General features: G+C 38.3%; 1 protein-coding gene across 1 annotated transcript in view; it reads right to left on the minus strand.

Annotated features, from left to right (window-relative positions):
- The window catches only part of Agl (amylo-alpha-1, 6-glucosidase, 4-alpha-glucanotransferase), a 119,000-nt gene that overhangs the window by 28,923 nt on the left and 79,315 nt on the right, over positions 1–10,762 (minus strand). Inside the window, exons 24-26 of the mRNA XM_023721704.1 lie at positions 9,946–10,050; positions 6,859–7,084; positions 5,136–5,247 (exon numbers count right to left, since the gene is read on the minus strand). Coding sequence (XP_023577472.1) covers positions 5,136–5,247; positions 6,859–7,084; positions 9,946–10,050 — 443 coding nt within the window. The remainder of the gene's footprint in view (positions 1–5,135; positions 5,248–6,858; positions 7,085–9,945; positions 10,051–10,762) is intronic.

Genomic DNA, 10,762 nt, shown 5'->3' on the forward strand with positions numbered 1-10,762 from the left:
AAAAAAAAAAAAAAAAGTACAATGAACAATAAATACATGAATAAATAACACTGAGATTCTATCTCACTCTAGAAAGAATGTCTATCTTCAAGAAATCAAGTACCAAGTGCTTGGGAGCTTTTAGGGCACATTTCTTTACTGTTGGTGGGAGTCTAAACTGGTATAAGCACTATGGAAATCAGTGTGGAGATTCCTCAAAATATTAAGAATGGAAATTCCTCTTGGCCCAGGAATTTTTGTCTAGGTACCAACCTAAAAGGGCTAAAGGCACAATACTATCCAGTGATACCTACATGCCCTGTTTACAGCAGCATCATTTATAGTAGCTAAGTCTTAGAAATAGCCTATATGGCTGCTAATTTGTTTATGATCACTAAACTGATAAAGACTTACACATAAATAAATCTGATGCTTGCAAAACAGAAAAAAACTAAAATTTGTTATTTTGGGGTTGAATCTCAAATTCATATACTGAAATCTTAACCTCGCTGCATCTGAATTTGACCTTATTTGAAAGTAGGGGGCTGGGCAGATGGCTCAGTGGAATAAGCGCTGTTCTGGCAAGCTCAAAGGCCTGAGTTCAATCCCCTGTTTCCCCTCACCCCCTCAAAAAAAAGCTAAAGGGGGAAGCAGGGTTTTACAATTAAAATAAGGGCACTAAAGTGGGTGCTAATTCAATCTGTTTGGCATCCTTATAAAAGAAAATGTGGACACACACGCATAGAGGAAAGATAATGTGATGATAAAGGGAGAATGTCATGTGTGTATGAAGACTCATATCCTTTTACGGATAAGGAGTGAATATTTTTCTCTAAGTTCAACAAAATCCTTGTGTGTAATATATCAAACTGGCATAAGAGAACTCAGAAAGTGCAAGGACGAGGGCAGACTGCTAGGAACTGCAAGGTCTGGGGATGCCTTATTGTAAATTCTCTAGATTTTCTTTATTTCCTGTACATCCCAGAGTACATAAGGTAAGACCATGGAGAATCAACATGCAACTCCCAAGAGGTGCTAACAGAAAGTTCTAAGAAAAGCCTACATACTCTAGCCAAAGGACAAGAAAGGTTTACCCTACGGGATAGAAACCTATGACATACACAACATTTGCTCTCCTCCCAATGAAGTGATCACATAAATCTATGAAGATACACAAAAGCTGATCAAAATCTTGTCTGTGGTAGCTGACAAGTGAGAGTGGCCTAGATACTATCTCTGGATATTTAAAATGAAAAGCCACATATTCTACGAGGCAGGTTAAAAGACTGTTTCCAAGCAATGGCATGGAAAGATCTTAGAAACAGTATTAAGTAAAAAAGGAAAGAAAGAGAACTGGCACATTATCCAGTTTCTCTTGATAAAACTACATGTGGACTTACTGAGCCAAACACTAACACTTTCTGATTCTCAAACTACTTCACAGCCACAGCAATCAAAACAGTATGGTTGGGCTGGGGAGATGGCTCAGTGGAATAAGCGCTTCCCTGGCAAGAGCAAGAGCCTGAGTTCAATCTCTGGTTCTGCAAAAAAAAAAGTACGGTTTACAGTATGGTTGTAGCATAAGAGACATATAAACCAAAGGAACAGGATAGAGACCCCAGAAACGAACCTTCACATGTAGAGCAGCCTCCCTTTATTCATGGTTTCACTTTCCCCATTTTTTAGTTACTCATAGTCAGCCTTGGGGCAAAAACATTAAATGAATGCCAGGCATGGTGGTGCCCACCTATAATCCCAGCACTTGGGAGGCTGAGGCAGGAGGATAACTGCAAGTTGAGGCCAGCCTGGGCTACAAAGTGAGCTCAAGGCCAGCCTGAACTGAATTATATAATATTTATCATATGGCTGTAATTGTTCTACTTACAGTCCCTAATTTGTAAGTTAAACACTATCAGAGATATGTATTAGGACTGTGACTGTATCTCAGTGAATTATCATTTGCCTAGAATGTACCATACCCTGTGTTCAATCCCCTGTACTGTAAAGCAAAAAAAAAAAGCAAAATAAACATAATATCAGTAGGGCTTTCAGACATCCACTGGAGGTCTTGGTACATATCCTCATGGACAGGTGGGAACTTGTAAATGATCAAATGTTTTTGGATTGGGGTACCTAGACTATTTAGTGGGAAAAAGATAGGTTTGTCCCTTCCCACCAAATGGATGCTGGGCAAATTGGAAATCTTTATACAAAATAGTAAAATTAGACTAAATATAAAACTTAGCTCAGGATAGACATAAGATCTAAATATAAGAGCTAAAGCTATGTAATTTTCAGAGAAAAATATAGGACAAAAGCTTCATAACACATTTGGTCAAAGACATGGAGAACAAATAAATTAGATTCATCAAAATTAGAAACTTCTGCATCAAAGGACACTCTTACAACAGTGAAAAGCATATCTGAGAAGGGTTTATTTTAGTATCTAGAACATACAAAGAATCCTACAATTACCAAACAACCCAGTTAAGAAATTGGCAAAGCACTTGAACAGACCTCTAAAGAGAATTGCATGTGCACAAGAAACACATGGGAAGATGCTCAGTATCACTCATCTCTTTTTCCCCCTCAAAAACCAATGGCAAAATTGACTTGCCAACTAGCTGTGAAGAATGAGGGAGAAAGTGGTTCTGCAGAGAGTTTGCACAGGTCAGAGGTGAAAGCACAATGAAAGGACACTCCGAGGACACAGAGCAGGCCGTGGTGAGCAGAGTCACACAGCCGCAGCATCACTAATCTTCAGGGAAATGAAAATAAAAACCACAATGTGGTATCATCTCAACTAATCAGGGTAGCCACAGAAGAAAACATCAGAAAATCTCTAGTGTTGCAGTGGATACAGAGAAACTGGAATACCTGTGCATTTTCGGTGATTAGAAATGGTTTAGGTATTACAAAAAAAAATCACAGAGGTCCCTTAAAAATTTAGAAAAAAAATTACCATATGATCTCCCAATTACACTTGTGGGTATATATCCAAAGGAACTACAAGGAAGACCTTGAAAATATATTTGCACATACATGTTCACTGCAGCATTGCTCAAAAACATTTGTGGTACATATACAAGCAATGACAAGTTATTCAGCTTCAAAAAGGGGGAAATTCTGTCACAAATTTAAGGTAGGTGACATAGATCAGGATAAAAGGACAAATACTGCATGATTTTATTTGTATGAGGTATCTAATGTTGTCAAAATCATAAAAACAGATTAGTGATGCAGTGGTTATGTGGCTTTGCTCCGGACAGCCAGTGTCCTCTGAGGGTCCTTTTATTGTGTTTTCACCTCTGACCTGTGCAAACTCTCTCAGCAGTGCCAGTTTCTCCCTCTGGAAAGCACAAGGTCCCAAATTTGAGTCCTGATATTAAAAAAAAAAAAAAAAAAAGATAAAAGGGCCAGAGATAGTTCAGTGCTGTACTGCAAGCTGTGGCAGCCCTGTCAGCCACTAAGACTGGGTGTGGTGGCACACACCTGTAATCCCAGATCTGGGGAGGTTTTTTTTTGGAACCAGGGATTGAACTCAGGCCCTTGCGCTTGCCAGGGAAGCGCTTATTCCACTGAGCCATCTCCCCGGCCCCGATCTGGGGAGATTAAAATAGGAGGATCACTACTATTCTGAGCTGCACAGTGAGACCTCATACCAAATAAAAGATTTAAAAATTTTTTAAAAACTGTGCATACTGAATAAAGTCCATAAAATTAACAGTATCATATTGATATCAATTTTCTAATTTTGGCACTGTACTTTAAGTTATTTAAGATATTTCTTCTGGGGAAGCTGGGTGAAGAGTTCATAAAACTCTATTATTTTTGAAACTTTCATAAATCTATTTTTAAATTACAAAAGTAAAACTACATGCATATTAAAAATACATATTTTACATGTCTATGTATGTTTATAAAACTACAACACTAAATACACAGCAAACTCATCAGAATGATTAAGAGAAATGAGAAAAATGAAATAAATATGCTGGAGTGTGCTGAGATATTCAGACTGGCTGTGGTGGCGCAGGCCTGTAATCCCAGTGCTTGGGAGGCTGAAAAACAGAAAGGATCACAAGTCCGATCTGTGCAGTGAGACCGTATAGGCCCTGTACTACATACATTAAAAAATTCCTTTTTAAAGAAAAAGCTTTTAGGGCCAGGTAGATAGGTCAGTAGAATAAGCACTTCCCTGGCAAGCACAAGGTCCTGAGTTCAAGCCCCAGTAACACAAAGGAAAAAAAAAAAGAACTTTTAAAACCATTATTTATTTTTACTTGATACACAAGTAAACCCTTTTGACAATTTTTTTTTTTTAATATGAACCAAGGTCATAAGAACAGATAGATCACAAGTGAATTCCTACCTATGCTACTTAATTGCTATGTGACACTGAGCAGGCCACTCTTTAGAGTCTCAGTCAGTAAACTTGAGAATAGCAGCTGGTATTCCTGTAAGCTCAAGGCCAGCCTGGGCTATACAGGCTATGCAGTGAGATCTTATCTCAACAAAACAAAGCAATACATCTCATTTTCAACACTCCTGGGAGTGTTACGTGGGAATAACCCAGATAAGGAGGTGAGAGCAATGCCGAGCACACAGCAAGCACTCAATTCACGGCAAGTAACTGCAGCAGTCATAAGCTGCAGTCACCAATGTTATCCTTGAATTGAGTAAAAATGATAAAATTTTATCTCTCCTCTCTATTTTTGGTACCAGAAACTGAACTCAGAAACCTTGCCAGGTACGTGCTGTGCTAAGCTATATGCTGCTGAGCTATAACTCTGGCCCTATCTTTCTTTCAGAAACATAAAAAAAGGTGTGAGGTCAAGAATGTGTTAAATTTTATTCTGTTTCACTTTATGTTTTTGTGTTTCTGGGGACTGAACCCAGCTCTATCACTGAGCTGTATCTTCAGCCTTTCTTATTTTTTATTTTGAGACAGGTCTTGCTAAGTTGTCCAGACTGGCCTTGGACATGCAATTACCTTCTTCAGCACCTGAGTAGCTGGGAAGGTGTGTGCTGTTATACCCAGTTGTGTTAATTTGTCCACTGTTATATCCTGCTGTAAGTATCTGTGACATAAATGAATGATTACAAGGTTTAATTTCACTGATTAGTACATTTTTACTATGGAGCTAGGTAGGTACCTTCGTCCTTCATGTTTCGATCTATCTGTGAGCCAGCATTCCTTTCTCGGAACTGTATGCCCTGCATATGTCTCTGCATAGCTTCTTGTATAACTTCAAACAATGGTTGATCCTGTGTGAGACATCATGAATGTTATTTTTGTTAAAGTTACATTCTTCCTTATCGTACCCCAAACCCCAAGATAAAGTAATGTAAAAACATACACTTCCCTTTGGATTGAGGTGGCTGGAAAACTGAGTTTCATCCATCAAATAATGCAGTATGGCATATGAATGTTTCATATCAGTGGTTTTAACTATTTAGATATTTGACATAAAGTAATTTGTACATTTGCTGATACATGAGAGTAAATCTAATTAGTTTGTATAGTTCCTGTTAGAATAATAATAAAAACCTAGCTTGTCATCTAGCACTTAAATTTTAATTTAGTGTAGCTGATCTTACTCATTTGCATACCTAGGTAATACAGATAAATTATATAAATTGTGTATAAAAGTGATGCTCTTAAATTTGGAGAACTATGGTGACTCCAAAAAACATCCTTAGTGATTGTGTAGAGAAATAATTTTCTTTACCTATATAACTAATAAATGTTACACCAGGATGATATATATATAGGAAGACATACAATTATATTTTTTAAAATAAGTGAAAATGTTCAAAAGCAAAATGTTTAGAGTCCTGTTATATTTAATTGTATTTCTTTAAAAGTCCTAAATAAAATCAAAACTTTCATAAAAATTCTGCTAGTAATTGTAAAAGTTTGAAAACATTTTAAAAATTGTTTTTGAGAAATTATGGACAAAATTAGTTAGGTGCAAAATAAATACCCACCTGATAATATGAGTTCATATTCATATAAATGAAATGTGTCAGCTGACAACAGTAGATACAAAAATCTTGGGGTCAAATTTTTTTGAGTCCTTCATGATATGAACAGCATGGAGACACATACTAGCCCTGTAATAGCCTTCAGCCTTTCTCAAAGTCATACACAAGTAAATTATAACAAAAGCAGGTCAGAAGGAGCTGAAGTGTAACCACTATACATTCCTTGTTGAGAAAAAAGAACTCAAAAATGTTTATCCATTCTCCACTGTGCATAAGATAAACTCTGAAGGCTTGAGTGGTTATCAAGCCTTCTACTCTTTCCGCTATCTCTCATTCCCCTGCAGACGACCTGAACAGAAAGCCAAATTATACTACACGGTATACCCTCGCCAGGGCTTCTATCCACTGTGCTTTATTATCTTTTCCTCTTCATTACTCCTGAAAACCTGCCTCATCTCTCTTGAAACCCTACTTACCACATAAGGCTCAATTTACGCTACTTTCAAGTTTTAGCTATTTTCTGAAGTTCTTCCTGAGACCCACCTACTAGCTCTCTCGTAGGAGATTATATAGCACTTTCCCTACATCTATTTGCAATGATTATATTTATTTATATGCCAATTTTCTACCATATTTTATGCTTTTTTTTTTTTTTTTGGTATAGGGAACTGAACTCAGGACCCTGTACTTGCCAGGTAGGCACTTATGTCACTGAACTATCTCGCTGGCTCATGCTCTTTAGGTGAGGAATAAGACTTACCTCTGCAATCTCTCACAGTCACAACACATGCTAAATAAGTGTTGATGTTTGAATAATTCTTAAGATTCATATTTTATACGTATCCTACATTAAAAACCAGAAATCATATTTTATGAAAAAATTACTTTTACCAGTGTACCAGCAGGCAAAGGAGCAGAATCATCTGTCGGATACATCCTGGAAACTGGGCACTTGAGAATATCTAGACCATTTGGGACAATGTTACAGTAATCCTGGATACACTGCAGCCACCACCACACGGCATCCCGGCAATTGTATCTGGCATAAACCCCTTCACCGAGGAGATTGGGAATGAGACCGTGCCTCAGAGTACCAGCGAATGCCAAAATAATATTCCTAAAATAAAATAAGTAAGTAGATCATTTGAAATGAAAACAAACAATTGAAGAGAAAAAATGGTGACTTTTGATGATTTTATTTTGAATACATTTTAAAACCAGTCCTTATTCCTTTTAATCAGTGCTATTTCTTTCTTAGAACTGTATGTCCTGCATATGTCTTTGCATAGCTTCTTGTATTACTTCAAATAAGGGCTGATCCCATTTGAGACACCATGGATGTTGCTTCTGTTAAAGTTAAATTCTTCCTCATAGTACCCCAAACCCCATGATAAAGTAATGTGAAAACATACACTTTCCTTTGGTTGAGGTGGCTGGAGAACTGAGTTTCATCCATAAAACATTGCAGTATGGCATATGCATATTTCATATCAGTAGTGCTTTGCAAATATATACGAAAATAAACAAAACCTGACTTCAAAAACATGTTTAAAAACGGGTCAAAGAAAGTTTATCTTTTAAGATATCATTCTAAAAAAAAAAGATATCATTCTACTAACATATATCAGATGAAAATTTGGCTTGTAAGAGGATATGGCATTCTAGAAAGAACATGAACTTACTACAAAACAAGAGGGTGAGGTCTAAATCCTAAGTGTACCATATGTATGATCATGGAAAAAGACATTTAAGACGTCCAGCCTTTAGTGATTTTTTAGCCAAACTTTTCAGAAATTTTATTAATCCTGAGTCAGTCTAATGCCCATCTCTTAAATAATTAGTAACTGTGCAGTAAGAAAATGTTTGTTTATTTATTTATTTATTTATTTATGGAACTGGGGATTGAACTCAGGCCCTTGCACTTGCCAGGCAAGCACTTATTCTACTGAGCCATCTCCCCGGCCCCTAGAAGATGTTTATTTTTAAAGTATAGAAGTGTTAATATGACACACTCCAAATACAAGTTCACAGTATTACCAACATTAGCTATCAGGACAATGTCATAGGGGCCAGGGAGATAGCTCAGTGGAATAAGCACTTGCCTGGCAAGTGCAAGGGACTGAGATCAATCCCCAGTTCCAGAAAAAAAAAAAGTCATGTGCATGAAAGTTGAATAAAAAGACCTTGGGTGGCCGAACATCTACCTGTACAAAGGGAAGAAGAAGAATCATTTACGGTAGAGATAGCTATTAGCTCATCAAGATATTTTTCAACGTTTCCCAACGAACATTCCACGTGGTTATGGCTAGATGACTGCACTGTAGGCAAGAGAATGCAAATAGAACTGACATATGGTAAGTGTACAGAAAACAGATGTGTCTTCCCCAGGTCCTCTTTCCCTTTTTGCTAGCTAACTGGAGAGGATTTAGTGGCCTCAGATAAAGGCAGGTTCTCTAGGTGGAAGAAATCTGTGACCTCTGAATCATTACGAGGACAGCAGCCAACCGAGCCCCCACCATGAACTACAAGCAAGAAATACATTTTGTTTGTGCCAGGCATGATGGTGCATGTCTTCATTCCAACACTTAGGAGACTGAGGCAGAAGGACTGCTGTGAGCTCGAGGCCAGCATGGGTTCCACAGGAGTCTAGGCCCAGCCTGAACTACAGATGAGACTTTGTCTCAAAAAGTATTAGAGGGCTGGTGAGATGGATCAGTGGTCTAAAGCACCTACTTAGAATCAAGCTAAGCTAAGCAAAGCACAGGGACCGCGGTTCAATCCCCCAGCACCACATGCCAGCCAGCCCCGCCCCCTGGTGGGCTGAGCTGCCCCCACCACACACAATAAATAAATAAATAAATAAATAAATAAATAAATATTTTTAAAAAAAGTGTTAGAATCTGCTGGTTTATGGCAGCTAGCTCCACCCTAAAAATTCACTGTCCTCTGGGAATCATAAAGATCTCTTCTTCTGTAAAGGGTCAAATCGTAAGGATTTTAGGCCTTGTGGGCCATAGTCTCTATTCTTCTTGTCTCTTTTTCCATTTTGTGCTTTTTAAAAATGTATTTACTGCAGAGTCTACAGGGTCTCACTGCACAGATCGGACTTGTAGTGATCCTTCCTATTTTTAGCCCCCCAAGTGCTAGGATTACAGGTGCACGCCACCACACCCAGTCTCAATGGCCCTCTCAGTGCACCCCAGGGGTGAGGCCTGCATGCCAGGCAGGCCATGAATCCAACGCCCAGCCCCTGTATTTGCCTAAACAGGTGTTTTAATCCAATGAGCTATCTGGCTCGCCCTTGTCTTGTTTCTGAGAAGGTCATATTATGTAGTATGTAGAAGGTCATACTATGTAATCTAAGCTGGCCTTAAACTATGTAGCCCACCGAAGGTAGCTTCAAACTCACAATCTTCCTTAATCTTCTAACTGCTGGAATTACAAGTGCATGCAACCATGTCCAAATGTTCCTTCTTTTTTTTTTTAAAGATGACCTTTTTTTTTTTAGAAGAATCTTGCTGTGTACTTTAGGCTGGCCTTGAACCCACTATGCAGTCCAGGCTGTCCTCAAATTCATGGTGATCCTCCTGCCTCAGTCACCTGAGCCCTGAGATTACAGGTGTATGCCACTACACCAAGATAAAAATGACTCTTTAAAAAGGTAAAATCTATTCTTTGCTCACAGATCTTACAATAGAAGTGAGAGGCCATAATTTGCTGACCTATGATCTAGTTTAAGCACAACTTAAAAATTGTGCTTTCAAGGACTGTAGATTTGGGAGAGTCCGCCCATCTTCCCTTGTGCCAGTCAGTCTGGTGACTGGACAATGGAGGTGGTCTGTGGGCCCTGTGCGAGGTGCTGCTGCCACGGATGCCTGCTCTTGGAATGTTGATAGTAGGTGGATAAAAAAGAAAATTTAAAGGACAGGTAAAAAACTTGAAACACAAACTTGTACTGCAACTTCTGAGATTTCTTACCTGGCCTCTAAGTAGCGTCCAGTAACCAGCAAAAGACCTCTAAGTGCAATAAAAGTATCCCTTCCCCAACAGCGGAAAAGACCAGCAGAAAAATGAGGCAAGCCTAGCAGAAAAAACAACAAAATAACACATTAATCATGACCCATGCAAACCTATAAACAACATTAGTGCACAACAGTCACGCTAAACCTGGGGTAAAGGAACAGGTTACAAGGAGTTGGCAAACGTTTTTCTATTATCTGCAACATGCATGTCTACACTTAGATTCACTTGTATGGCATGAGGTTCTATAGTCCGATAAGAATAGTACAATTCCCTAAGGATTTTACCCCTTGTTTTTGTGGTGTTAGGAATCAAGCCCAGAGTATTACATGCTAGGTAAGCACTTTACTACTAGACTGTATACCACTAGCTTTGAAAACCTGTGCTACAAAAGGGAGACTTAACTGAATTGACTTGAATGTCTTTTTTCTTTGAGAAAAGGTCTTGCTATATAATTCCAGCTGGCCTTAAACCTGTATGTAGCCCACGCTGACCTTGCATTTGTGGTGCTCTTCTTGCCTTAACCTCCAGGGCTGGGATTACAGGTATGTACCACGATGCCCAGCTTTCAATATGTCTTTAAACACATAAAGTTATTTTTAGTAAATTAATCAGTAATCAAGTACATAACACATAAAGTAGCACAAATAATATTAACTATATACCTAAAAAGATTCTTTTTTTTTTTTTTTTTGTATTTTAGGGAAGGGTCTACAGGGTATTCAGGGTCTCACTACTAGATCAGACTCATAGTGATCCGCCTGTTTACTACAGC

Source organism: Octodon degus, unplaced genomic scaffold (genome assembly GCF_000260255.1).
Source record: "Octodon degus isolate 3935 unplaced genomic scaffold, OctDeg1.0 scaffold00084, whole genome shotgun sequence".
NCBI lineage: Eukaryota > Metazoa > Chordata > Mammalia > Rodentia > Octodontidae > Octodon > Octodon degus.